This window comes from Cladophialophora psammophila, assembly GCF_000585535.1.
Source record: "Cladophialophora psammophila CBS 110553 chromosome Unknown aczJe-supercont1.13, whole genome shotgun sequence".
Taxonomy (NCBI): Eukaryota; Fungi; Ascomycota; class Eurotiomycetes; order Chaetothyriales; family Herpotrichiellaceae; genus Cladophialophora; species Cladophialophora psammophila.
Window position 1 is genome coordinate 1,032,277 of NW_006912934.1, and position 27,963 is coordinate 1,060,239.

Below are 27,963 nucleotides of genomic sequence, written 5' to 3' on the forward strand. Positions count from 1 at the left end.
AGTGCGAAGTAGCAGCCACCCAAAGCTGGGCATATAAAAGGCAGCATCAAGTGTCTTCGAGATTAATTAGCACCAGCGCAACAATGGGCAATCACGGGCTTGCTACTGGAGGCTGCTGGGGCTGCTGGGGCTTTTCCAATCCTCCTGTTGCCGTGACTTCCTCCTGGTTTGTGGTCGCTGCCTGCTATGCCTCGTTCTCTAGCACTCCAGTGTCGACAAATCCAATGCTACGCAATACTCAACATGGTCTCACTTTTTCTTTTGCAACGCTCTTGTCCTCTTGCGAAGTAATCATGATGGCTAGAGGTCCTGATGTCCTTTATGTAGACGATTTTGACATTTTTTACACGCTCTTCTCGACCTTGGTCTGGCTGATCTTGCTTCTGAGCCTTACCGATGCTGTAGACACCTCCTCATATCCTTTTGTGACGTAGGGTCTATCTCCTTTCTGGGCCAATGCATAATTCTATTGACTGAATCGAGCGACACATTCTCGTGGGGGCGCCTTCGCGGAAGATGTATCATCCAAGCGTGCCTACTCGCCTTCCAGGGGCTCCTGATTGTCGTCGCTGTTCTCGCCAGGCTTGGTCTGCCATGGAAGTGGAAGTGAGAGGTGAAGAGACGCAGCCGCAGCCGCAGTTGATCGAGCCGAACAGCGAATCGAGATCTGACGTAAACAGCTCAACGGAAGAACCGGATGAGCAAGATCTCGACGGACAGCGTATCCGAGGTCGACGTCGATGGGAATATCTTGTGTTTTTCAAGTTTTCCACCCATTTATGTACCCTCGCGGTAGGGAAAATCGGGCTGTTCTTGTTGGCTCCATTGTCTGTAACATTCCAAAGAGATTTGCGACCATCGCTGTGTCCTTGAGCCTAAGAGCTGTGTTGGACGAACGTCCGTTAATGACTTCATTGATTGACTGGAGAGAGAAGAGGAATCCACCCAGTGGTAGAGGGATCTGGGGGCGGAGGATCCTGCTGTGCAATTATGCGATTGGGAAACCTACCATAGAGGGTTAGGACTAGGCCAACAAGCCGTTGTCGGTGGTCTGGGCGGATCTGTTACATATGAATTGACGTCCCCCTTGAAAGCGCCAGGGGTTTCGGAGTCTAAACTAAAACTATTAAATTTGGGAGTGAAATTGCCAAAGATGATGTTCAAAGAAGGCAGGGTAGCTCTCGAAGAGATAGACTTGCCAATTGCGATCACGATAAGCGTCTAGTCATATTTATCAGCATATTTGAAAATGCGTAGGTAGTTGTTCATGCTGTCTTCGGGCTCCTTCGCCGGGGAGCCATCGCGGCTCAATGCTAATTTCCCAGTCATTTGGACGAAGGAATGATAGCCTTTAGATGCCAGTCGCACCCATTCCTTGGAGAAGTGCCGAATCGTCAAGGCAGATTTGATGGCGTGATTGTCTTCGGAAGAGGGGGAGGAAGAGACTTACTTCTGGAACTATAACGGATGGTTCGATCGTATTTTGGTTCATTCATTCTCAGGTACACTCGTATGGGTTTTCGAGATGGAGGGCGAGCCCAAGGCAGCTTGCCTCAAATACAAATGCTTTTGGCCCCGATATATGAATTGCCGCAAGTTATCGAAAGCAGACCGATAATGGAGGGATCCGCCTTGCCGCATAGCATCAGACTTTTAGTTGAAAGCCAAAATAAAAGGTAAACCGATTTTGGTAAGTCGTTACGACCCTGGCAAACTTTTTTAAGACAGGCTGTGTGGTTGCACAAATGCTCTGAGGCTAGCCGCCGCTCACTTATGGTACATTGCCATGAATCCTTTTTAGGCTTCTCTACTTGTTAGTCCAGAGTAAAATCCTCTCTTCTAACACCTTTTGGTAGACGAATACATCTCTTGGCATTTTTGCCCTGACGAGTGGCCATGGCAAAAATGAAATTGAGGGGAATTTGTCGAAGCTTCATCCTCTCACCGGAACAATAAAATCAATCCTAAGCCTGTGCAACCGTAATAGTTGACGTAGTATGTTCAAAACTAAGTGGGGAAGCCCTAACGAACCGGCCAGCTCTCGTTCCCAACAAAAGTGTTTTCTCTGAAGCCTGACAATCTTTCTTGGTACGATCGATGATCGATCCATATGCCCTCTAAGCAAGAAGAGGTTTGGCTTGATTAGCACCCAAAGCTGAACAAGCATTGGCGTCAATTGGAAAATGGTTTGAGGCGCTCATGGGTTTGACTGGATGTGACTCTTCGCGTCGTGGCTGGCTTTGAGTGACACCATCACTCGCTGGAGGCCGAAGATGATATGTGTTGATGGTTTACGCGTGAGCCAAAGACGGAAGTGGTCTAAGTCCTTCGAGGGCTGAACATAGATTGGGAGCGTTTCATATTCAACTTTTGGGAGGGACTTGGTACGATTGCTAGAGAACAATCCAATACACGTCCACTCTGCACCTACTGGTATGGGAGCACTCTCACTGCCCTTTCGGATTCTTCTTTTGTCGCCCCACAATATGTTCAGCTTCTGAGTGGAGTCTTCATTGTGCAGGGATCGTGTAACTCTACTTTATCAGGTTAATACACATTGACAATGGGGCTCAAATTATACCGAGGGGGGCTAGCTGCTTATTTGGTAGGTAGACACTACCAAGGTCAATGAGAGACTTCTGCGGCCAACATTCAAAATAAGAGCTTCTACGTATCGGCGGCTAGGGTTATCTTTTCACTCCTCGTAGTTGAAAGGAACCACTTGGTCTGTTTCGGGATGTGGCTGAGAGATGGACGCTAACAACGAGGGAAGATGGGTAGAATGGAAGCAAGGCGGAGTTGGAAGAAAACATTTTTACGTGTTCAGCCCTTAGTGGCCAGCCCTCATCTATCTCCTTCTGAGTGCCACGCCCACAGCGTGCAGCTCACAGCCCAGGGAGGCTTTTAGTGACTGCATGGTGCCGATGACCACTTCGTCATGGAGTTTAAGCCGCCTGAAGCCACTAGAGTCTACTAAGAGCTGGATCTCAATGGACATCGAGTCGCGACGGCCGTTCAGCGCCCATGCAACGCTCACCAGCTCCCTTAGTGCACCGCGAGGGGGTTGGATTAAGGAGGTTACCTCACGGTCGCCCGCGGACTCCGTCTCTACGCAGCCCTGCTGATAGCCGAACGATTTACAACCAAGACCTTCTGGCGTGCTCACTTCCTCTTTCATTACTTCCACCAATTCTAGAGTATCTTGTGTAAGATAATATCTCTCCATCTGCAAATAGTTCAGACATCTTTTGGTCCATTAATTGAACCGCCCTTTTATTCCACCTTCCTATGGCGAGTGACGATCAAAGCCTAAACTATTGGAATCCAAACGATCAGTTCGACACTGGAGCAAGCGTTGCTAGTTTATTCTCCGAATATACCGGCACTGGTACTCAGGATTGGGCTTCCTACATTGCTACGACTACCCAGTCTCGGCCTTCGTCAACATTCTCTATCTCCAGCACCACCTCAACAGTGCCTGTCACCATCCTCACTACGATAAACGGCGATGGTGCCCCCGTCACTTCGACGTATTCGCTCGGTACTGCCATAGGTACAGCAAGAAGCGATTCCGCCAATCACGAAAGTACAGGCTCAAACAGTGGGACGTCCGCCGGCATAAAAGCAGCAATAGGTATTGGAACCGTGGTTGGGATACTTGCTATTGCCACCCTCGTCTTTTTCTGTCGGAGAAATAAAAGGAGGAATGAAGAATCCACCACTGGCAATGAGAAGTTAAGGAGCAAATGGAGTAACCATTTTCGAAACTTCACCTTCGACAACGAAATGCTCCTGTCCGAACGAGACAGTGTCCACACGAGACGCAACGAGCGAAGCGTCATTGGTAGCATACGCCATACAAATGCCGACATCAGCGGCCCGCACCACAACGTCTGGGACGACCCAGTTGGCCAATCTCCAAACGCCATAGAGGTGCCGCTGCCGATATGGATCGATACCAACGGCCAAGGTACACTAGATAGGTCGGTTTCCGTTCGAACGCAGGCCACACTGCCTCCGCCCTATCAAGCGGCTGCTACTGCTGCTACCGCCGACTTAGCAGATTCGCCTATTAGCCCTGCCTCAACGCATCGCAATACTTTTTTTGACTCCCGGTCCAACAGCCCCATCTACGAACGAGTCAGTACTGACGAAAACCCTTTTAGCGACAACCACCGCTATTGAGCGTAATAACCCTCACCCGAGATGGCAATCTTTTGGCACGGGGACAACACCGCACTGGATCGTTACTTCATTATCAGTTGGACGGCTACGCTGGGAATGGGATATTTTTTGGTTCGATTGCACGAAGTCGATGAATACTCTGACAACACCAGAAAAGACCGGAGCCACGACCAAATCTGAGGCCTCAAGTGCGTTTACTCGGTAAACCATCTCTCTGTGACTGAAAAGCTACGGATCTGTCTGCAGAGGGGGGGTTTTTTTTTCCGCCACTGTTGAAGCATCTGTTGACGACCGTCAATCGCCTGCCATCCTTGTTGCTTATCTGCGTCAAATTCGATTTGAACACGGCTTTTCTTCACTGCATCCCGTTATTTACGTTTACAAAACTTTACCCTTTGGCTCTGATTTTGTTGGGATTATGATAGATGGCCATTTTGAGGCACTACGGAGGGTCCTTGCTCGTGGAGAGGCAACTTTGAGAGATAGAGATTTCAGGGGAACTTCTTTGTTACATGTAAGAGGACTGTAGAGAATGGAGTTTGCGGTTTTGCTGATGGCTAAAAGTACGCACTCAGGTGGGCCACAGGAGGAGCCAGGGACATTTGCAGATTTCTTGTTCAGAATGGGACACTCGTTGACGAGATTGCTCCGGAGCCTAGATCTAGACAAGAGTTCACGTAAGTTCACACATGAGCGCAATAGTGTAAGAACCATCCAAAGAGCACACTAAATTACTCTATTTCAGGCCGCCAATATGTGTGGTACATGGCCTCCCTGACGACCGAGCCTCATGCTTTCGTCTCCTTCTAAATGCGGGGACAGATTATACTGCAGCGCTCTGCAAGAACATATACTAGTCGCGCTTTGAATATCGATGTCATGATAACCTCGACATCGACTCAGTGAGTATCCTCGTGTCTCAGTGAAATTGAACCAAACCAGTACATTCCAGGATTTTTCCGAGCTAATACTGAACAATCCCATATCATTCATTGACCTTGAAGCTAAGGACAGACGGGAGTTGCACGATGTCACTTTCTTTTGCCTCCGAGTGGTCCAAATTCAGCGACCTCGTACCTTCCTTTCGCCTCTTTTCCTTACGAAGGGCGCCGATATCAGCGCTTGAGACGGGAATGGGAAAAATTGTCTTCGACTCGCTCTTGAATGCCCGCGGAATGGAGAGGAATATGAGCTCTGTCAATGTATCGTCCTCTTAATTGGGAGTGGTGCAGATGTCCATTCTGTTGACCGATGTAGCGTTGCAATATCGGGTTTTGCTTACAAAGGCCCTGAAGGGATGGATTTGGGCTCTCGCGAAGGTGACCTGTGGGATGCGGCATTGTTAGAGTGCGGTTACAACGTTCGACACATGCGCCATGGTCACCACCGACTGCAGGTATATAAATCGACTTGGTATGGGGGATATGGGCGCCATCCTCTCGAAGAGCTCTGGAAAGGCCGAGAAGATGCTTGTTCGTACTTCCACGAGCCGCCTGTTTGGTGTCCGCGGAGCTCTTCGCCGTCTGGGCGCTGCCCCTTTGGAGGAGATAGCGAGCTCTGCCCCAGCGCGGGGGCGACATCAAGTCAACACCCAAACAGCTACAAAGCACGTATGCAAGACGTGGGCGAGTCGGAGACCGATGATCGCTATGGAGGGGACGACATGATTCAAGAGAACAGCGAGAGCAAACACCTCGCCAATGACAGCCAGGATAGCTATTGCTCCGAAGAGGCTAATTTCTCTGGCGTTGGAGACTCCCAAGAACGCGAGCAAGGTCTCAGAAAGGAGGACGTGGAGGTCGACGTGTTTGACGGCCGCGATAAACCATGGTCAAGCACGGCACAGATCAGGGAGGTCGCAGAGGAAGATCCTGCTGCGGAGACACTTTCAGACTCATCGTTTGAGTACTACAACGCTGATGACGGGATATGAAGGAGAACAAGATTCAGTCTTTACTGGTTTGGAAATTTCTCCTTGGATTGTGTGGCCGTCTCTCGTTCAGACAGGTCATCGCAGACGCTTGGCTCTTCTATGTTAAAGGCGCTCCGATCTCCTCCCTCGTAGTGCCTATAAGGATTCGGAATAGGCAAGGAATCCGACAGAACCTCAAAACACTTCCCAAGCGCTAGAACTAACTAAACACGTCGACCGCGATAGGGCAGACATCGCCGACAACGATTATCCCTCTCCCAGAATCCCCGGGAATCGACAGACTTCCCAATTATAGGAAACCCGAGAATACGATCCACAAGCAATTGGTGCCTCACAATTATAAAGGCGTGGAAATCCCCCAAGCCTTCAGCATTCAACCCCAAGGGGGGGATGCTATATTCGTTGTTATACTCGGTGTAGTGGCTCACCCAGCTCCAAAACTGTTGGCGGAAGTTCTCATCATGTGCTTGACCAAAGCTAGCCCACTTGATGAGATGGCGACCGACACCGATGCGCACTAGCTGGCCTCTGCGCTCGTCGTGGGCCAGGTAGCCGAAACTGGCTCGCGCTAGGTCCCTCTCGTACTCGAGACACCAGTTCTCCATCCGCTCGAGTTTGAGACCGCTGCTGGCCTCGCTATCGACTCGGGTTAGGCAATAGTCGAGCCAGATGTGGTCGGCATTCTCGCAGGAGAGAATCGCCCCGTCGCGGCCGCCCGGGACGGGGAAAGAACCTCGGAAATCCATGCCAAAGGGGATCTCTGAGACGGCGTACTCCTGGAGTCTCTCGATGAAGTGCCATAGCCGCTTATTCTCGCTCTTCGGAAGGGACGGTGGGAGTTTGACTGTAAGGGACGCGGCATTGCGAACGCGGAAGAAGAGTTGTAGGATATGCGCTATGTTGGACGAGCGGTAGTGGTTTTTGTCCTTCTCTGCCCCCCCGCCCTTCTGAGTTGCAAGCAGTATGCCATCTGCAAAGGCATGGCAAAAGGGGATGTTTTGATTCCATTGTCCCCAGCGGCCCCGTTCGCTCCACACGCATTCTCGAAACTCGACCACGATCGGTGGCAGTGCCGTGGACTGGCGAGCCCATGGGATCACTATTTCCCAGGGACTCTCTGGCAATTTGTTGGGATCTCTCCACTGCGGGAGCAAAGCTGCCAAAAGCCTTTTGACCCGGTACCAGCAACGCATGAACTGTCCTCGGTCGCGGATATCAGGGGCGCCGATCACGATGCGAATCTGGCCGAACTGGTCGATGGGCATGGTGTCGAGTAACTCGGTATCAGGATGGACCGAGCTGACGTCGATCGTATTGATGGCATCACTGTTCTCACTATCACCCCAAGGGCAGCCGTCTCTGTTGAAAATTGGGATTCCGGGATCGGCGTCTTGCGGGTCGATATGGAAGGATAAGACGAATTTTCGGCGGTAGTGAGGAAGCGATTCTGCGTAGAGTCGCTTGCTGGCGCGGAGGAGGCCGGTGCTTCTCTGGCGCACGCATTCGGCGTAGATGAGGTTTCTGATCTCGGGGGGCAGCATGCTAAAGGCTCCAAAGGGAGAGGGCGGCGCCGATGCAGTGTGGTCCAGAGGTCGTCGCTGCATGATGGGAGCTGGCAGTTCCGACTGGTCAATGGAATGGTGGAGCTTGGGTTTCTTGAGGATGGAGGGGCACGTTCCAGGGTGAATGCTAAATAGATATAGAAGAAGCAATCTATATAATCAGTGAGGCTTGTAGCTCCGGCTTTGAAATGAGCTCTTGCAACTGTGAGCAGAGAAATGTATTCATATATATATAGAGAGAGGATAGGCAAGGCTGTGGCTGACCTGGAGGTCCTCAAAGCCAGGCATGTGAGATGCGCCAAGACATCCACTAGCAAACCGGTAGAACCAAAAAGTCAGATTGAACAAGGTGGGCCTCGAGCCAGTAAATCGTTTATATTTTGTCATGCATGTCCTTAAGAAAGTTACCTATGTAGGCTAGGCTTCTGCCCAGAGCACTTGAGCCTGCCTCATTCGGTTACACCTTTCAGGGCCCAAGCTCGCTCTCATAGTGAATCGTCGCGAACCCCGTCCGGCGGGGTGCGATGAACTCTCTCAGCTTCTTGTGCGCGGCGCATCCTTTGTCGTAATAGTCGACGTCCTCTCGCGACTTGAAGGTCGTGACGGCTACCAAGGTGTAGCCCTGACTTCGCTCCTCGGACGAGTTGAGGACCCGCGTAGCCTCGTTGGAGAGGATGTATGGATTTCCATCCTAGATAACATAGTTTAGACATTGTTGGGCACATACTGTGGGTCAGAACCAGGAAATCAGGTTGGCGCGAGATCCATTAATGGAAGACAGACACACACACAGAAGGAAGGAGGGAGCCATGCGGACAACAAAACTTACTCTCTGCGCACTGGTTCGCATGACTTGGTATTCTGCGAGGATGGCGTCGATGTCTTCCTCCTTGGGGACCTTGAAGAGGGTTATCCTCTTAACGCATTTCGATGACATGACGGTGACTGCAAGGATCTTTTCCTTGTCGCGGGATGGAGTGAGATGTAAACTACCAGCAGAGAGTGAGAATAGTATGTACATATACTTGTAGTACACAAATCAGTGGTGGGGGCAGGCTTGGGCAGGTCTCTGGGGCTGTTATATACGTGTTTCAAAGCAGCTTCCGATGGGCGGAATTTCCCCCGCATCAAAGTTCCTCATCGGATCAGGGCGTATTACGTGGCTTGATGGGGACGAGAGGATGGGAGTTGATTACATAAGGAGACCAAAATCAACTTCTATTTCTGCGCGAATGCACGACCGTAGCAGATTTCTAACCTTTCTCGCTTTGTCGCTTATAAGTGTGGAACCTCCAACACCGACGGCGACGCACAAAGTGGGCTTTCCAACTTTGAAATCTCCAACTCGATCTACAATCGGGGGGGGGGGGGGGGGCAAACCAAGTTTTCCCGACCATGAAATAAGCGATTGGTGAGGAACTTCAACGCGCCGCCATGGTATCGTTTTCTCCCATATGATGTAAGAAATAATGTCGTACCATCCGGCGAGCGGTGCCATGGTCCTAATCTGCCCAAGACGTCACTTTGGTCTCTGTTTCTTGCAGTGGCGAAGGGAACATTTCTGTCTCTCACTCTATATCTACACACGGTCTATATACCATGAGGCGACGCATTGCACACCCTAAAAAAAAACCAACCGCTAGAATGCACTCAACACGATGAGTGACCCCAACGCCTTCATTAGCAATGGGACGTGCTATACGGCGCAGGGGGAAAAGTTGGAGGGGAGCTTTATCCCGTGTGGCAACGATGCGTTTGGACACCAGACCTGCTGTGGAGCAGGAGACAACTGTCTCGCTGACAACGCTTGCTTCGGTATCCACGGTTCTGGTTATGGTAGCTACTTGACATATTGGGCTGGGTGTACCGACCCAGACTACGAAGCCGCAACGTGTCCCAAGAAGGTCGTTGGTGAGCGAGTGCCGTTTGCGCAAAAGTCTGGTAGGAAACCTCCTTTGACTGACCCCTTCTTAGACCAGCCGTGGATTGCCCTCACGCTTTGCGACAACAGCGATGGTGAATGGGCCATCTGTTCGCAGGACGGAAACCCGTCGACCCTCCAGCCAGGCTCATACTGCAGCTGCACCAATGCTGCGTCGGCGACAGTGGCGTTCAGCGATTCAAACACCCTTACTAGCATATGCTCGCTACCTAAAAGCACCGGACAGAGCATACAATTCTTCGTCGGCCATTTTCCTAGCACTTCCTTACCCACTGCGCCATCACAGGTATCTGCTTCTCCCAGTCCTAGTGCAAGCGATAGCTCCACTGGTGCATCAGGCTCAGCAACAGCTACGTCCCGTCCAACTTCCACGAAAGCGACTTCTACAGAAGCTAGCAGTAGCTCGGTCACGGTATTCACTGCAAGCGGCAAGACATTCACGTCTTCAACTGCAGCCTCGACGACATCTCCAACCGCCGGGGCAGGCGGAGCCAGCGGTGCTACCACTCATTCAGGACTCAGCTCAGGGGCCAAAGTGGGCATCGGGGTCGGTATAGGCATTGGTGTGGCGATTCTTCTCGCCATATTATTAGCCCTTTTCCTGCTTCGTCGTAAGCGTCGAAGGCGCTCGCAGTCAAGGGTTGAGGGCGGCGGCAACGGCCCCGGGGAAGCGCTCCCCGATCCACATCCATCAGAAAAACCTCCCAGGTCTCCAATGTCAACTGCGCCTACCGTCTATGACGCGAACGGGCAGAAAATGCCCGAGGCTGACGGGCGGACGGCCTTGCCTTGGGCTTTGAGGAGCGAGCTCGAAGGGACTCCGGCTTTGAGGAGTGAGCTCGAGGGTAGCCCGGTGACGAAGAAGGCAGACCCTGGTCCCATTGCCGAGTTACCGGGGAGTGAGAACTTCGCGGGTGCGCAGGGGGCGGCCAACACGCTGGTCCAAGAAGCGAACCGCCAACTGGGTCCCGGATGGAAAGGACCATCGTTGAGAGTCTTGAATAGTGGCGTTGGGAAGGAGTATATGCAGGCTTCTAGCTAGCGGCTCTATATCTGTTGCACTATATACGAAGTACAACGTCACATAATGAAAGCGAATCATGCCTTGTACCTGGACCCCACAATTTGTGAGACAGGAATGATCACTCACCGGAGCAGCGCCGCTTTTACACTCTCTTTCCTCTTACCCACCTTTATCGATGCCGAGATACAAAGGCAGTATGAAATATAAGTTAGGAATAGAGAGCACCAAATGATCGTGATTGTCGACGTCGGAAGCTTTGCAGATCCGCCTCCTTCTTCCTCAGAGACCCAACCGCGTTCAGTATCGGTTCTGAGAAGCCCGATCCTTTTGTAGGTCTGCAAAGCCTTATCTAGACACTTCAGAACCAGATACCAACCGGTGACCACTTGCATACAGTATACTGAAGTTGAGTGCGAGCGTCCGGGCGAGCGTACGGGCTCGTCCCAAAAGCAAAAGTATGCTTTGCCATCCAACTCCACTGCGGCTGAATGAAAGCGCAGCCACACAACCTGTTCTCGTCGGTAGTGGCCCAGCCGCGACACGTCACAAGTGCTCGCCGGAATAATTTCGCCGCTGATGATGAGCTGGCCTTTCACCACCTGGCCATGAGGGTCCACACCAGCCAAGTCGCACTGGATTGATTGGATTCGCACCCGAGACTCCTTGGGGAATTCATCTAGGGATGGCATTGTGACAGAGTTCGCAGTTGACGCCCATGACCATGAAGGATATCCCGAATCTTTCGGACGCTTGGACGATGGTTGCCGGGCATACCAGCAGAGGTTGTGGGGCAAGTCTGTTTCCCAAAGCCCAGCGTGGTAGTTTCCACCTTTGAGGGCAAATGTCTTTGCAATCCCAGACAAAGCCGGTAGTCGGTCCTTGGCTTTGGTAAGCCGTAACTCAGTGTATTTGTTGACCACGGTTGTCCAGGAGTCCAATCGAAATGACTTCTTTGGGCTGTTCGCGCGGCCATCGCCTAATACTCCACACTCGCAGGCGGTAATGGTATTGCATTCCCATATAAGCTCATTCCGTGTGAAGTGGACGACGCGTTGAGACAAGAACCTCTCTTGAAACACCCAGCCTCGTCCCAACAGTAGATCCGGTGGCGCCTTCAAGTTCATCGGTGTCATATCCAAATGGCGCCACTTCCGTCGAGCAAATAAATCAATAAGTTGGGAGCCAACTAGGACTTGGGCGATTTTATGCGGTTGCCATTCGGCTGTTGCAAAGCAGCCGGCATTGCTGGCAGCGCCATGTGTCGCAGCCAAAGTGACGTATGCGCCTTCGTAGACCTCTTTCATCTTGGCTGACTGTGTCTGCCAGTCATTCTCGGAATCTTGAATAATACACACGGAATCGATCCAGATGTAACCCAAGTCAAGGCCTCGAGCAAAAGTGATGGCATCTTGGAATGTCTTTGGAATCTGATCCCATGGAATTTCGCTGATGAACTCCTTATAATTCTCTGATGTTGTTTGTAGCTTGACTTGGTCTCCCCAGCAATGACTCAGAGCAGCGTAGCGAGATCTTTCTCCTGTCGTCTCATACAAACGGACTCTCCCTTCATTGATGTAGAGAACTCGACCTGGGAGTGCCGGGTCATCACATTTGCCGCACGTTGAATGATTGTGAATGCATTCTCGTATCATTTCCTTTGCAAAACGAAGAGCCCCATCAGATCCAGTACATCCTGAAGCATGTTCTCGGACGCAGGTTCCGCGAATGGCTGTCGATTCTGTTAGTCGCCGCCCCCCACTAATGCTTTTGCAGCACGGGGTAGATGAGGAACAGCATACTACTTACACATATTTGGAATAGTGTATAGGTCAATCTGAGCGACTGGGCGCGTCCCATGAAGTACCATATCGCCGTCATGGCGACCTCCGGGAAACTTCAAAGAACCGCCTCGAACACCGTTCATGATCGAGCCTAGCGAGTGATAGTCAGGCCACGTAGTATTCCTTGTGGTACCTGTCACGGCTGCTATTGCACGGGCTCGCAATCGGCAGCATGCACACTGCTGCTGAGCACCTTCAAGCACGCTTTTGGTACACCTCATGGACCAGTTTGGTTTGATAGTGCGGCATGATAAACTGTGGTTATAGAGGTCCTGCTTAAGCATCACAGGTATCGTTTCGTTCGTAAGTTCATGCAAGGCAGTATCAAGGCCGGATATTCGCCAGTCACGATTTTCATGTTCGTCCTGCGGACATACTCTCTCGATGTCATGAGTAGCTATATTTTGAGGCTCTGATTGTGACATTTTGCTTCCCGAAAGTGAAGCAATGGTCGATGCAGTTCGACTTGTGAAAAAATGGTCTAGTTTTGAGCAAAGGAGATGAGCCTGATTCATAAATCGCGAGATCAGAGAGTGACTCTCCTTCACTCCGGAGGCACGACGACCTAGCAAGGCTGACACAGTTGACCTATCCGCGCCAAGGCAGCAACGAATTTAGCCTAGTGAGCCCCTGCGAGGCTTACCCTGTTCAGGTGAGCCGAGGGTGAGTACGGAGTAATATAGGTAGGGCGGCATCATCCTCGTCCCAATCCGGAGTGAAGCGCAAGCTGTTTCTGTTCTTGTTGGGGACTTGTGGGGATCTCACTATTCAGGTAGCGTCCTGATAGTCTTCGCGTAGCCTTCCAACGTCGATGGGTCTTGGCTGTGCAGTCGGAATTTGCCATCCTTCGTTGCTTCTACTGAGGGATAAAGGATAATTGCGCTGTCTTTTTGGTTATTGTCCTTCCCAACCTGGTGTTGTTGAACACCAACAGGGAGAATCGGTAGGATTGAGGATTTCCAGACTGGCATGTGGGTATATTGTGTGGCCTTTTGAAAAACGGTCACTGTCAAGAACAGAACTCCCGAAACCACGACCAACACTGGGAATGCAAGCCAAGCCCAGCGCACATGGACGAACGACTCAATGGTGGTGACCAGCCCATAAATGCGATATGTTGACAGATTGTGCGCCGTATATGTAAGTTGAGAGGCCATGTCATTCATCGTGGCCTCGAAACCCCGATTTGAAAGAACGTAGGCCAGGGTATCGGATAAAGCGTAATAGGGCCATAAAAATAAGAACTCTCGGTTGTATTTGTAGAGGGATTAGTCATCTGAGATACCAAGGTCTGCGTAGTGTTTCCCAAAAGGAAATGTTCTACTAAATTGGGCAAGGGCTGTATATGGGGGCTCGAATGTTGAAAGTGATGCTGGACGTTCCGGACATCGACGGAGAAGGCAGCGAAGTGGACCATTGACTGCGACCGTCACCGTCTACGGCTGATGAAAGGGAGCCGATGCTTAGGATGAGCGTTTCCAAATGCCCTAATGATAAGGACATGGAATAATCCTGGACACATGCAGAAAGTCGACATTCAGTCGCGGATTGAATATGCGGCGCTATATCTGCTCCATTCTTAACATCGTCTTCGTTGTATCCCAATTCGACCTTTATCATAGATACCGAATCTGGTGGAGCGAATAAATTCCGGAAGATCAGAGACCGTGGGCCAAGGATCCAGATTAAGACTTCATTTCCCCAGGGGCTAGAAGTCCTCGTTGCGTATATCGGTTGTGGCTGTGCATCACTGATGGAAAGGTTACAGCTGTGGCTAGAAGTGTTCGAAGGCGCAGCAGGATCAAATGAGAAAACACAGTCGGCAAGGCTGATAGAGGAGATAATATCCCAGCAGATGGAGCGCCAGGATGTACTGTAGAATCGTGGCCATGTGTAATTGCCTGTTGGACAGACAGCATCTAGTTCTTTGGGGCCGGAGAAGATTCCGTGATAGATGGTCTGCAGCCAAAACCCCGCCAGATATGTATCCAGACCTGGAGAATCAGCAAGTATTGCAGAGTAGTTAACAGTGTTGGCAATTTCGCTGGTTAGATTCTGGGCTTGTTGAACCTATGGCTGCGATGAATTTGTATTCGCAGGTCTGGTTGGATAAGTGAGCAGTTGCTGAGCAAAGGGGTCAATTGCAATCAAGCAAATGGTGATGAGAGCGCCAGGTAACGCCAAAGATCCGACATCTGCCAGAGCAGCCAAGTCGTACAGCACCTAGTGGTCCTCTGCTGCCATCATCGAAGATTTGCAGATCATAGCGACGACTGTTGTTTCGACTGAGCCAATGCCACTGGCCGACGCCACGACAAGCGCAACGAGGGATTGGGAAATAGTGGCGAGGAGGGATATGATGGCATTGAGCTGTGCACAAAGTCAATCCGAAGCTATTCGAAGAGCCTTCAGACGCTCAGCTTACTGTTATGCCATAGAAGGAACTCGGCACGGGCTCGTTGTCGTCGACAAACAGGATCCCAGCAATCGCTGCGATGCCCACGATGTTGATAATTGAAGGAGCAATTTCAGGAAGCTATGATCTTGCCCAACATCGCCGGGGCCGACTGGGAGGGTGACTGATTCCTTGCTTGCCGAGGAGTGACAGGCTGGTGATTTCCATTCGGAAGCTCTTGGGTAAGATGATTGTGTTGGCAGCTTTAGCGTATGACGGCAGCGCGGACAAGTGGGAGGCAGTCGCAAATACTTATGGAACTCTATGGGCTTGCAGGCACCGAGATGCTCTTGATAAGGGGGTGATGCGACACAGGGCGTTTTACGTTTTACCGTGGATGATGCAGATATGAAACGGACCGCACAAGGCTCTTTCAGAGCCTGTCAAACCGCATTCAAAAATAAGTGGCACAGTGCGACAAGAGTAGAGTAATTCACTGTTGGATCGGAGGAGCTCTGCATTCACATTAGTATGTTGGTTATCCTTAGGAATAGCGGACTTCTGTCATTCATCCTATACTGTTAGTTGTATCTAGTATAGCGGCTGCTTCGATATTATGGCGCACTCTCGAGCGATGTACCTCGTGTTGAACTACCACTGATTTTTGAATCCGGCTTACTGTGTATTCATCAGCCGGGGCGTAGGGTACCATGGGTGTACACTCGGTGTGAAATGTGCCCAAAAGCCTTGCGCTTCAATTTAAGAGCTGATGGTTGAAAATAGAGCATAGAGCAAGCGGAGCACTCTGGACTATATTTACAGATGCTCATCCACAGTGGTGATAGTTGTCTCCTCGCTCCGAGGGTTCGGATCTCTAGATATCGCAGAGAATCCGGTGAATCGAAGAAATCTGTAGGTGTGTCTACCTCTTCTCTGAGGTGGCTGGAGCAAGTGAGAACGATGTTGTTGGAAGATTCGAAAGCTGGTGGGCAGCGAAAGTTTATGCAGTCTGGTATTATCAAACCTAGGCTTCACGTGTTTATAACCCCAATCGCGATCCCCTCACGCCAGATACTTGCTGTTAAGGCTGCCATGTCATGACTTGAGTGAAGGAGGGAAAGAATAACAAAATTCTAACTACAAGTGGTGGTGGTGGCTCGTGGCAAGCTCGTGGCTATGTACCTCGAGGCTGTGGCTGGAACAGAGGGGCGACTCGCCGACTACAGTACAAGTACTTGTAACAAGTAGGTAAAGTACTTGCAGGCTCTCATGACTGCTGACTCACGTGGCTACTAGGCTGCACATCGGGGCAGTGTCGCTTTTGCCATGCCTGAAGCCCTTGGCATTCAATCGCCGTCACGTTCAACTCCGATCTTGCGTCTTCTCTCTTTATCAGCTCAACCATCCGACCCATCACCCCGCGCCATTATACCTGGGACGTCTTGTCCCTTCCTACTCTCCTTTCCGAGTACTGGTGACACATGTTCAATACTTCTCTGCGCCGCGTGGCGCGCACTTGCAGCAATGCACCTTCAGTATCCTCTCGCCCGGCCACTCCTACGATAGCATCCTTCACCTCCAACACTCATCAGCGGCGGCATTCCTCTTCAAAACCGCCCATACCGCCCAAAAATGGCTCTTCCGCAATCCCAGCAGCTTCGGTAAAACAAGTCGGTGCTCCCCGATCAGAATCGAAGCGCCCGGGCGCCGAGTCGCGCCTTTCGAGGAAGAGATCCTCCAAGGACAAGGTTGACAACAAGGATACCCAAGATGACTGGACTTCCAGATTACCCGCTGTCCCAAGTCTAGAGCACTTGAACCCTAAAGGTTTGCATACCCGATAATTAGGTTGTCCCAAGCTGATCCCCATCGCTAGATGTCTATGTTGCCTCCTTCTTCTCAACCCATCGACCCATGTCTATTTCCGGACCTGTGCCTCCAGAGGCATCGATAGAAGCAATCGACAAAATTTTCCAACCAAAACCCAAGTCAAGATCACGGACTGCGTCTCAAGACGTGATTTACACGCTCGCTTCGGCCGTGGAAGCTCTTGATGAGCATATTGCTCAAAAGCAGGCCGATCAAAACTCACAAAATGCCGAGCAGAAGGCAGCTCTGATCAAAGCTCTCATGCAGCGCAATGAGAACCCTGCTGATCCTAGTCGAACACATCACCTCGACGGCGCTCCGCAAACCATCCACGTTCCGGGGGGCAATATCAAATTAGTCATCCAAGAAATCCAACGAAGGTTTCGGCCCTTCAATGTCCCTCCTGTCCCTCGACCCATCAGCGATGCTGAGATCAATGCTAGCGAAGAGCAATATGCAGCCCAAGCTGAGAAGGAAGAAGAAACGCAAGCCAAGGCGCTGGAAGTGGAAATCGAACAACAAGAATACAACGACCCTTACATTCAACAGGTTGTTATCAACGTTCCTCGAGACTCGTCGGACCTTCAAAATGGAGGCTTTTTCACCAGCCGCGGCGCTCCCATGATGGAAATTGAGAACCCAGATGCATCGTCCTCTGTCCAAGAGATCGAACATCATACGCCGTCGGGAAGAAACGGGATGATCGGTCGCCGAAGGCAGATCGGCTCTACTTCAGGAAAGAGAAGGGAAGGGATGTATGCGATCAGCGTTAAGAGACAAAGACGACTGAAGATGAAGAAGCACAAGTATAAGAAGTTGATGCGCAAGACGAGGAACTTGAGGAGGAAGTTGGGGCAGATATAATGCCACCTGATGGGGGAAGCGGAACTCGATGTTTATTTTGCCAGTTTGCATTGCTTGCAAGGAACAAACACCTGAGTTTTAGACATGCTTGGACGAGGGGTTTTACACGTTGTCATTGCATTTCAAGCGGGTCGTGCAGAGTCCTTCCTGCTTCATCGACTCTCGGTGCAACAGCAGTGCGAGTAACGAAATCGTCGGTTAAATTATTGCGACGCAACGCAGACTACATACAGCCTTCCTTGAATTAGGTACTTGATCCTCAGACACCCTACAAGAATAATCTCTTCGCTCTCTCTTTTGGGACTCTTGGGTCGATTTTATTGGTTCGTTCCTGTCTTTGTCCACCTGGGCACCTTTGGAATTGTAAGTATTAATACGGCTATGAGGACGAAGACGAGTTCGGAACAGGAGGGACTCGTGCACGTCTACATGGGTTCCGACTTCGGACTTTGGCACGCCTCCCTAAGTACAAGTCCTACAAGTACTCCAAGCGTGCGAATGTGTAAATCAAGTCACCGGACGAGGAATACTCCGTCTGGACTCCGTATGCACTCCGTTGCAAGCACAAGTACGGCGTCCTTGAAGCAGGAGAGAGTACATCACAAGGCTTCCCTCGCCTTTCGCGCAGTGTCCACCTCGCCCAGTGCTTCTGCAAAACTATTATCCGCGTCCATGCCCACGTCTGCCGCCCCGTCCTCGTGCACGGCGAGAGGAAAGAAGAGACCAGAAGCTCTAGCTAGTAGGGAACATGCTTGTACAGGCACAGGAACACAGAGGTGCTTTTAACTCGAATGTATCACCTACTCTGCTCTGCTGTGCGTTTCTGCCAGCTCGTTACAACTTTTGAAGGAGAGTCCTGTGGCAGAGAAAAACGAAGTACCCTGATGCTCTTGCGACCCACTACAGGTGCTTATATGGAGATAGGATCGAATCAGGAGGGGAAAAGAAACGAGAGAAAAGTAGTTGCCCTCCAGGCGTAGCAGAGGTTAACGAGTTCAATACAATATACTATACTATCCGTAGCCCTAGCCCAGTGAGCGAGCAATTAATTTGCGCCGCCTGATCTGTGATCAAAAAGCTCTAGCATTCATACATCAAAAGTATTCGGATTCAAGGACAAGTCTGTTGCGAAATAGCTGTCCCCGGTGTGGGTGGTGGTTGTTGTCGGTTCTCGGTGGTAGTTGACGTTGGTTTATGGCTGACAGAGGAGAAATTCGCAATTGCCAGTCTCATTCGATGCGTCCCATGTACGGCCTCACTTCATCTTGATCTCATCCTTCTTGTCCTCAGCACTCTGCCCTCCTCATGACGCTCCAGCGCAGCCGTCATCCTGTTCTCCCTCCTTCATACCCGCGCTCCTCTCCCAGTCTAGCAGGTCACATCAGTCTGCGCTTTTGAGTTCATCAATAGCGCAACAATCAACCCGTAGAGACCCAACACCTCGGCGAAAATGAGGATGAGAATCATGCCGACGAACAAGCGAGGTTGCTGTGCAGTGCCGCGAACGCCAGCATCACCAACAATGCCAATCGCGAAGCCTGCAGCCAGACCGGCAAGACCGACAGACAATCCAGCACCAAGCTGGATGAAGCTGGTGAAAAGTGCTTCTTTTTGGGAGAGATTGTCGGAGATCAAGACAGAGACGACCAGGCCGTAGATACCAATGATACCGGCCATAATGACGGGGACAATGTCTGTTTGTGTCAGTTCCTCTGGTCGATTGTGTTCGGCGGATATGTGGGCTAGAAGGCCATACTCTTGACAATGAGATCAGGTCGAAGAACACCCATTGCGGAGATGCCGACGCCGGATTTTGCGGTTCCATAGGCGGCGCCGAAGCAGGTGAAGACAATGGCAGAGGTGCAGCCCATGGCGCCAAAGAAGGGCTATTCAACATTCAAACAGTCAGCCCTCTTCCCTTCCTGGATAGCTTTTCCGGCGAGCAGGGAGTGTGATGGTAAAGCGTCATTGTCAATGAGGCGATTCAGTAGGATGGTACAACATACCGCATAGACGGGGCTAAAGAGGCAGTCATATTAGTACATGTATATCGAGAAAGAGATCAAATATGATGTTGTGCTATGTAGTAGCTCCGTCCAACTTATCGAGTAAACCGGCGCAGGCTGAAGGATACCAGGGAACATGGGGGGCAGAAGCAACCACGTACCAAAGATCGGAAGACATCTTGACTGGCTTCTTGATTCGCTCGGGATAGCTCCTAGATCAATCAACAGGTGCTTGAATAGTCCAAGGGAGCGAAAAGAGCTTGACGGCGATGATGGAGTCGAGCAGGAATCGAATGGCTTTTCAGTGCTGAGCAGGAAGATGGGTGATGATGTTTCCAAAGGTCCGAGTTTCGAAGGGGGAAGCTCCAACTTGGCAGCCCTCCGGCGAGGGAAGGTCAGCCGACCTCTTCTGCGTCTCCGCCTAAACTTTTTAGAACCCCCAGAATATATTTTTTTGATATACTCCTCACCAACACTAGAGTCATTTAGTGTGACCTGCTTTATTGCACAAGCAAAGGGCGAGCCAACGCAAGGAACCCTTTGCTGCAAGCTTGTACTCATCCATAAAAACCTTTTCTTAGGCTTAAATTTACGAAACATCTTCAAGCACGTTCCATCGAGAATTTCGAAACACCCGACCCAGCAGACACAGATGGCTGACAACCCGAGCGCTGCGTGGCCCTTGGCCGACGAGGCACTATCCCAGAAGATTCTGTAAGCCCTAGCCTGTATTCCTCGGACAGCTCTTCAGTCCTTGACCCGGCAACACAGCACTAACCGGATGTTGTAGGGACACCGTCCAACAAGCCTCCCACCACCGCCAGCTGAGAAAGGGCGCCAACGAAAGTAAGTTCTCTCCATTCCTCTGTCGCCGACTCATTCCTAGAAGACTGACCGCTTTTTTTTTACAAACAGCGACGAAAACTCTCAACCGCGGCACCGCCGAACTCGTCGTCTTGGCCGCCGACACCTCTCCCCTCGCCATCCTCCTGCACCTACCCCTTCTCGCAGAAGACAAGAACGTACCCTACGTCTACGTCAATTCCAAGACAGCTCTAGGGAGAGCATGCGGTGTGTCGCGGGCGGTTATTGCGGCGAGCATCACGACCAACGAATCTAGTGATTTGATGCCCCAGATTCGCGAGTTGAAGAATCGGGTGGAAAGATTGATGATCTAGATTGGACGACTTGGAAAATGGAACATGGCGCCCAAGATATGGGGCTTGGAGGGCCATGGTATCGCAAGGATTGCTGTACGAGAGTGGAAATGAGTCTGGGGTGCTCTGGCATATTTCCAGGGTAGGATGATGCTGTAGCATGCAAGCTGATCCCTGCAAGAGCACAAGTCACAGAAAGTGTGAAGACATGATTGTGCAAAAGCAGAATCTACAACACCACAAATGAAACTTTATTACAAGAGCAGTGATTGATTAATGTCCATGATCATAATTCAATCGGCACTGAAACCACCGCCGGGTGACATATGCTTTGTTACATTGAACACCGATCGTCATTCATGCCCCTTCAACCCGCTGATTATTGAACCTGAGGATTCTCGTACAGAAAAGCACCACAAAATGCATTCGACATGGAAAGCCTTGGGGCCGCGCCGTCTGTGCCTTGTCCCGTTAAAATCGTAAGAATCGTTGACAGGCAGCGCTCGAGATACAAAGCTCATGTCTGTCCCAACGCCATGACATTTCCCTGTTCTGCACCTTCCATAACCCGTCTGACATGGCCCTGCTCAAGGCGTCTGGCGTTCTCCCTACCCTCCTCGAGTCGCTGCACCCCCAATCTTATGTTCTCAACATGCACCGCGAGCGGGATCTCCTTGTGTCCTCGCAGCACCTCGGCGCTCGACACCCTGGTGCGCAACTCCTCCAACTCGGCGCCCATGGCCTGCAGCTTGAGGATCGTCGCCGAGACATGCGCCCAAGCGACTTTTCGGTACTGGCCGACTTGTCTCAGAAGCGTCAGTTGGTTGTTGTACTTGCCCAGCTTGGCGCGATTGCCGCCGAGGAGGGTCCAGAGATGCGACAGGATCTCGTCTTTGCTGGCTTGAGCGGAGACGTTGTCGCGCAGTGCGATTGCGTGGATCACGTCGAGTCGATCTTCGAGGTTCTGCAGGACCAGGAGCAAAGCTTGGGCCTCTTCGATCAGGCGCTCAATCTCTTCGGACACTATCCGCGTATGCGAGATGTATTGGTCGAGAAGCCTTGCTTCGGTGAATTGTATTGGTTTGAAAGGCGCAAGAAGCTTGTCCTGTATGAAACCTGGGATGATGCCTCGGGAAGATTGCTTGACTGCCATGTCATCAAGCACACGTTGTGTCCAGCGCGCCGTGCTCAGGACAATGTCCACGCCGCGGCCGACGTGCGAATTGAATTTCTGCAGGTCGTATGATGCTATGCGGGCCGTCTCGATAAACCCATCGAATTCGAGGACCATTTCATTGCGCGAGGCGAGCTGCGAATACCGCACAATCTGCCGCAGGTCTCGAATCGAAGTCTCAGATCGTTTCATATCTAGAGGCAAAGATACACCAGCGGCAGATTCAGACATGATTTCTTCAAAATGAGATTGCGTTTTCATTAGGGCATCAAATTCGACAGGAGCGGAAGCGCTGGCAGGAAGAGTTGGTTTGTCATTGTGGAGTGAGGTAAACTGACAGAGTGGAAGATTAAGAAGAGACACGCCGGGAATGCGACATATAGGCGACAAAGCTGTATAGACTGATGTCGTCAGGAGGTTTTGGACAAGCATCAAGATGCCGAAGAAGAGGTATGCCGCAAGAAGCCAGGAGATGGGCCGCTTCAAGGTCTTCAGCGTCTGCCCGAGGACATCGAGGGACCATTCGGTGGCATGCACCAGTACAAGAACTATCTTGTCCACCACTGGCGACGCCATTGGCGCGGGCGCCTGTGTTTGATTCGATCGACCTGACCGTACTAGGGTTCTCTGCTTCTTTGACTGGGCAACTTTAGTAGTAGTGGGAGGTTTAGCCATCCGAACAATTTGCTCCGAAGGAGTGATAGTGGTTCTCCAAGATGGCATAATGAACTCTGGTTCTGGTGATGTCGGGGTGGACAACCTAGGAGATTTGCGTCGCTCGCGGATAACTCTTGTCGTCTCTGGGTTCTGTATGTTTTGGAATGTGGCCTTTTGTTCTTCGTCGATGTCCGACGCTGCGGAATGTTCGTCCCAACTGATGCTCTCATCGCCTTGGTCCTCGACCACCCACGATTCGTCTAACCGGGAGTTGGATGCATGCGCCATTTTATACCGTTTCAGCTCGGCCCGTGCAAGAACAAGCATTACCTGTTGCGAGGGTGACACTCCAAGTTCTCGAGCGCACTCAGCCTTGTGTCAAGAGTGATGGCCGTACTTGGTGGCGGGAAGTCATTTTGACGGCATTCAGGAAGACTTTCCGTGAGGCGTTATGTAGAAATGATTGAAGTTGGGTCTCATCAGGGTCTCATATGGTCTTCGCCACTCTCATATACCAAGTCAAAGAAGCGAATGCCATGTCACCGACACGTAACAGGTCGCGTCAAGGCTCCATCCATTCGCCATCCAGAACAGACAAACGGCTCGGGAAACATTCCAAGTGCGATGATTACGTCATATTTATTGGCGCCCAGGCACCAAGCATGGCTCTTTAAAGGCCAAGCGAGCAAGGCTCTCTGAGGCCATTAGGTGCAACGATGACAAGACGTCCTGCTCGGCGACAGTTCATCGTGCCCTTCACACACTACAGAAAGTTTTTTTTTCCTCTTCACGAGGGCGAAGCAAAAACTTAGACATCATAGCGTGAGTGAGAAAACATGGTCATATTGAAATCTTTCACCAGGTCAACGTTGGTTCGGCCAATAGAATCCAGCGGCCCACAGCCCTATATGAACACGGCATCCGCACTCCAATGCTGCCGCTGGGAATAGAACCGAGAGATGGATCAGAACCGGCATTGAGAAATAACTCGACAGAAACAACAGGACAAGGGTTGGTTCAGCATGGTGGACTGAAGTGCTGTACCTAATCCAATCTTGGGTCGTTGGACACCGATGCGGTCAGAGGCCAGAGATATCACCATCTGGTGGATCAAGATGCTCCGCAAGGAATTTGGGGATTCTGCCAACAGTGCGGCTTCCTGCCGGTCCTGTCTGCCTCTCTTCATTCTTTGCGCTGCTTTCTTATGCAGACGAACATTCACCGTGTTCGCTTGAGGATGGGACGGCAGTTGGCATCTTTGTGAAAGACTTCTGACATGCAATTCGAACCAGTATTTTTGAGAAGCAGGAGGTCGCTGGATCAATCAACCTGTTCTAAATCACTCTGTAGGGCCATCCCGCTCGTTTAGACGGGCCTGATCCGGAGTTTAAGATTTGAGAGATCTCTGTTCGCAAACCTTCAAAGCCACTGTGACTCAATGGGAGGGAGGAAGTCGCTGGTTCTTTCAAAAGTTAATCATTCGAGTGGATGCCAGAGAAGTTAATCAGGTCAACTCCTCAGCCTCAACAAGTACTTATAGCGCCCTTGTCACCCGTCCTTTGGAAGTTCTCTTTTCTTTTTCCAGACTCTCTTACCAAACCATTTCAACAAAACCATTGTGAACGAAGCTCACTCCATCGTCACCATGGGTTGTATTTGCAGCAAGAAGAACATTGTCGAAGACACCCCTGCTCCCCGCCCGGTCAACAGGCCCTCTCAGTCGACCTCGTCCAACCAGCACACATCTCCTGACCGAACCACGGCACCAGAGATGTGGAGAGACTACTCGCCTTCGTCAGATCAGGCATATTGGCGAGCTGTACGCTTGTATCTGGACCTTTCCTCAGAGACATCGCTCAATCGGGACTATCACCGAGCTGTACGCGCGGCACTGGATCTGTCGTCGGATGCTGTTCAACCACACACTGCCACTGTCAGGGTCCCTAATTCCTCTCACAATCCGCCAGAAACTTCCCCCTCTCTTACAAATCCTATCCCTGGCAGTGCGTAAGGAGTGCTCTTGCTCATCGCAGGCGCAATGATTCAGGTCGTGTCCCCGTACTGAAGGTGGTTTTTCTTGTTGACGACGTTCTCCTGATGGAAACCAGAAACAAGGCCAGTTACAGAAACTGATATTGTTTGTTTTGGATGGAAGCCGGGCTCTCAGTTGGTTAGAGTGAAGGCAAGATTGATGGCTTGTTGCACTTTGTGACGAGTATGAGTGCTCTGCCACCCGTGTTCTTCTTTGCTGCGCCGGTGTAATTGAGTCTCCTGGAGTTTTTCACCTATACCCAAAAAAATCCCAAAAAAAACTTGAAAATTCAAAAAACCATACCCTTTTTTCATCAATGTCTTTGCCTTGCGCAAAGCCTTGGAGAAAACAGCCCTGACAACATTGTCTTGGTTTTTGTGTTCACTTTCAACCTGCTGTTGTGATGATCATGGCCTGAAAGTCACACCTAGTCCACCTGGAGGGCGACATGTTGGGTTTCCTGAGGTCCCACACACAGAGTCCTCTCACTTCGTCCTTAGCTATATGCCGGTATATCATGACCTGGGTTTGTCCCCATCTGTTGCCGACCTAGGTTTGCTTGCTCGTCTGTAGGGAAGCTGTTGATGAGCTGCCTGGTCGCATGATTCTCTAGGTACTGAGCGAGTCGGTTCCCAGTGCTGCCCATAGTACCGACCTCGCCCAGTAATGCCTCATGGGGTCCACATCGGAGATTGACTGGATTTTAGAGCATCTTGGCACCGTAGCGTGACTCAATTTGCAGTGTACAGTACATACCGACTGCTGGAATCTTGGCATGGATTTTTCTTTAAATACGTCGCATTCCCCAGTCCCCTTTGAAAAAAGACATACTTGTGCGTTCTCCCCCAACCACCCCTTACCATTGACAACACAAGTCGCTAACATGATGATAGACCTTGTGGGAGCAACCTAGCTCAAGAAGTGGGTTTGCTATGGCGGTGTCCCTGCATTGCACATCGCGGTGGACGTCGCTATTAAGTGTCCTTCGGGGCTCTTATCCGCGTATTTTTTGGCCCCTATCCTTTTCATCATTGTCACTTTGCCTTGAGCAAAGCTTTGGAGAAGAGATTTCCTTAATTGCCCTTGAATGGGATCTGGCTCTAGCATAGTAGTTATTAGAGTGACCGCTGGCTACGCTGATCATGTTGGATGAACGAAAGCGACAAGCAGGTGTCGAGATCTCAGTTTACCAGTGTCAGGAGCTGTCAAATGGCGAAAATACGGAGCAAGTAGAGGGAAGCTCTGAAGAGCCATCCATAATCACTCCATCATTCGAGTTACCGTTGATGCGATGTTGATGATCATCAAGGGATTTATGTATACATGTTTTGCTGGGCGTAGGCAGCCGTTCAAAAACCAATGCACATAGCTAAAGCCGCCCAAGAGAGCTTCAAACGCTTCCACCGCCGCCAAAGAACACAGATGTTCGCAAGCTAACGAGCAAAGGAGTTCATAATCGTCATGGACCGTCCTACCGAAGATCACCTTCGACGCTCGACCGTCTGTCCTGTGTCAAGCCTCCAGCGGATCTCCACGATGATCGAAAGTTCTTACCAGAGGCAATTTCGACCCAAGTTGAGAACAATATGATACCACTGGAGGCTGGTCACTTCTTAAAATCCAAAGCTATGTTCGTTGGCCAGCCGAGTTTTGTGCTCTGGTCAGAAAGGTAAGCAAGCTCATCAAGGCAAAAATGCCTTCGGGAGGGCCTATCGACAAGAGATCAAGATACTGTAACCACCAGGAATGCCTTCTGTATTTCAAACACTGACCGGATACTACAGCGAAGACTTCGGCTGCGACCGAGCGTTCTTGAGCCGCCGGTTAATCCCCCGCAGCAGCTCTCCATGGCCCAAATACGGAGTTACCTAGGCCGCGGTGTGAGCTGCTTTTGGAGCTTCAGCCGAGGGTATAACGGAAAACAAATACTCAACATATGCAAAGGAATGCGAACGATGTCCTGACATCTCTGAACTCATTGCCCTCACTTTTCTGCATCTACCAACCTATACCCGTACCCGCTGTATCCAAAATGCCTCCCAGACCTCATCCACCTCTGCAGATCCCCGATTCCTACGCCACCCTTCCTCTCAAGCAGATCAAAGTCTCTCACGTCCCCGAATCCTCACCAACTCCGACGCCAGTGCTCATCATAACATTAAACAGACCGCAGAAACACAATGCCTTCACAGATCAAATGCGGGAGGATATGGAACGAGTGTACGAACTCATCGACATTGATCCACGGGTCAAGGTAGTTGTCTTGACTGGCGCAGGAAGGAGCTTCTGTGCTGGGGCTGATCTGGAAATTGGGTTCTTGGGAGCAAGAGATGAGACTGGCCAGGTCAAGAATCCCAAAACTGAACGTGATGTGGACCACAGAGATGGGTACGAGAGATAATTGATCACACGAAGCCGAGACTGACATGTTCACGCAGCGGAGGGAGAACTTCCTTAGCAATTCACCACTGTTCTAAGCCGACCATTGCTGCCATCCAAGGTGCAGCTGTTGGTGTGGGCATCACCATGTGCTTACCAGCATGCATTCGAATCGCCTATGCCAAAGCCAAGATTGGCTTCGTCTTCAGCAGACGCGGGATCATTATGGAAGCCTGCTCCTCCTACTTCCTGCCCCGGTTGATCGGTCACTCCAGAGCACTACACTTGACGACGACTGGCGCCGTATATCCTGCCGACAGTCCGCTGTTCGGAACTCTCTTCTCCGAGACATGTCCAACTCCAGAGGCCACCTTGGCTCGAGCACTCGAGCTCGCTGACGAGGTAGCGAAGAACACATCGACCGTGTCAACAAAGGTTATGAGAGAGCTTATGTACCGAGGAGCAGATAGCGCAGAGGGTGCCCATCTTCTTGATTCGAGGATCATCCATGGCTTGTTTGGCAGCAAGGACAATGTCGAGGGTGTTGAGAGCTTCCTGCAGAAGAGGCCGGTTAATTTCACCGGGCAAGTACCTCAGGACGCTCCAGACGGGTATCCTTGGTGGAACCAGATTGATGTTGGCGAGAAAAGGCCCGATCCCAGAGGGAAGCCTAAGCTATAGATTTGAGCATGCTACATAGCCTCCGATCTGAGTTTCTCCGGGAGACGAGATCTGCTTCACACAGAATTCTAACAAACCTCGCAAATAGCCGTTTGAGTTAGTTTAACCTGCCCCTTTGAGGCAGGGTACTGAGTCCCGAACCAGAAATCAATTGGATGCGCGTGCCTTTCTTAAGCGAAAAGCAATCAAAAATCCATCTGCAGCTAGATCAGTCATTTGTGGCCAACCTTGTGGCTCGCAATCTTGCCGAGCAAAGCAAAGA

At 50.9% G+C, this 27,963-nt stretch overlaps 11 protein-coding genes across 11 annotated transcripts; 6 read left to right on the plus strand and 5 right to left on the minus strand.

The window, feature by feature from the left end:
- Positions 1-3,288: 3,288 nt before the first annotated feature.
- Positions 3,289-4,185, plus strand: A1O5_08493 (uncharacterized protein; the record flags this gene model as incomplete). The annotated part of the gene is made up of 1 exon (XM_007749075.1): positions 3,289-4,185. One exon carries the CDS (start codon positions 3,289-3,291, stop codon positions 4,183-4,185), a length of 897 nt encoding a protein of 298 aa, XP_007747265.1.
- A 1,612-nt stretch (positions 4,186-5,797) lies between these two features.
- On the plus strand, positions 5,798-6,118 carry A1O5_08494 (uncharacterized protein; the record flags this gene model as incomplete). The annotated part of the gene is made up of 1 exon (XM_007749076.1): positions 5,798-6,118. One exon carries the CDS (start codon positions 5,798-5,800, stop codon positions 6,116-6,118), a length of 321 nt encoding a protein of 106 aa, XP_007747266.1.
- A 203-nt stretch (positions 6,119-6,321) lies between these two features.
- On the minus strand, positions 6,322-7,722 carry A1O5_08495 (uncharacterized protein; the record flags this gene model as incomplete). Its single annotated transcript, XM_007749077.1, has 1 exon — positions 6,322-7,722. The coding sequence occupies one exon, from the start codon at positions 7,720-7,722 to the stop codon at positions 6,322-6,324; it is 1,401 nt and encodes a 466-aa protein (XP_007747267.1).
- A 424-nt stretch (positions 7,723-8,146) lies between these two features.
- Positions 8,147-8,617, minus strand: A1O5_08496 (uncharacterized protein; the record flags this gene model as incomplete). Its single annotated transcript, XM_007749078.1, has 2 exons — positions 8,147-8,371; positions 8,510-8,617. The coding sequence occupies 2 exons, from the start codon at positions 8,615-8,617 to the stop codon at positions 8,147-8,149; spliced, it is 333 nt and encodes a 110-aa protein (XP_007747268.1).
- A 721-nt stretch (positions 8,618-9,338) lies between these two features.
- A1O5_08497 (uncharacterized protein) lies at positions 9,339-10,664 on the plus strand (the record flags this gene model as incomplete). Its single annotated transcript, XM_007749079.1, has 2 exons — positions 9,339-9,591; positions 9,655-10,664. 2 exons carry the CDS (start codon positions 9,339-9,341, stop codon positions 10,662-10,664), a joined length of 1,263 nt encoding a protein of 420 aa, XP_007747269.1.
- A 104-nt stretch (positions 10,665-10,768) lies between these two features.
- On the minus strand, positions 10,769-12,298 carry A1O5_08498 (uncharacterized protein; the record flags this gene model as incomplete). Its single annotated transcript, XM_007749080.1, has 1 exon — positions 10,769-12,298. The coding sequence occupies one exon, from the start codon at positions 12,296-12,298 to the stop codon at positions 10,769-10,771; it is 1,530 nt and encodes a 509-aa protein (XP_007747270.1).
- A 4,065-nt stretch (positions 12,299-16,363) lies between these two features.
- A1O5_08499 (uncharacterized protein) lies at positions 16,364-17,615 on the plus strand (the record flags this gene model as incomplete). The annotated part of the gene is made up of 2 exons (XM_007749081.1): positions 16,364-16,709; positions 16,759-17,615. 2 exons carry the CDS (start codon positions 16,364-16,366, stop codon positions 17,613-17,615), a joined length of 1,203 nt encoding a protein of 400 aa, XP_007747271.1.
- Positions 17,616-18,983: 1,368 nt separating this feature from the next.
- A1O5_08500 (V-type proton ATPase proteolipid subunit) lies at positions 18,984-19,486 on the minus strand (the record flags this gene model as incomplete). Its single annotated transcript, XM_007749082.1, has 2 exons — positions 18,984-19,309; positions 19,372-19,486. 2 exons carry the CDS (start codon positions 19,484-19,486, stop codon positions 18,984-18,986), a joined length of 441 nt encoding a protein of 146 aa, XP_007747272.1.
- A 787-nt stretch (positions 19,487-20,273) lies between these two features.
- On the plus strand, positions 20,274-20,799 carry A1O5_08501 (ribonucleoprotein-associated protein; the record flags this gene model as incomplete). Its single annotated transcript, XM_007749083.1, has 3 exons — positions 20,274-20,335; positions 20,412-20,467; positions 20,537-20,799. The coding sequence occupies 3 exons, from the start codon at positions 20,274-20,276 to the stop codon at positions 20,797-20,799; spliced, it is 381 nt and encodes a 126-aa protein (XP_007747273.1).
- A 496-nt stretch (positions 20,800-21,295) lies between these two features.
- Positions 21,296-22,897, minus strand: A1O5_08502 (uncharacterized protein; the record flags this gene model as incomplete). The annotated part of the gene is made up of 1 exon (XM_007749084.1): positions 21,296-22,897. The coding sequence occupies one exon, from the start codon at positions 22,895-22,897 to the stop codon at positions 21,296-21,298; it is 1,602 nt and encodes a 533-aa protein (XP_007747274.1).
- Positions 22,898-26,673: 3,776 nt separating this feature from the next.
- Positions 26,674-27,701, plus strand: A1O5_08503 (enoyl-CoA hydratase; the record flags this gene model as incomplete). The annotated part of the gene is made up of 2 exons (XM_007749085.1): positions 26,674-27,029; positions 27,080-27,701. The coding sequence occupies 2 exons, from the start codon at positions 26,674-26,676 to the stop codon at positions 27,699-27,701; spliced, it is 978 nt and encodes a 325-aa protein (XP_007747275.1).
- Between the last annotated feature and the right edge of the window lie 262 nt (positions 27,702-27,963).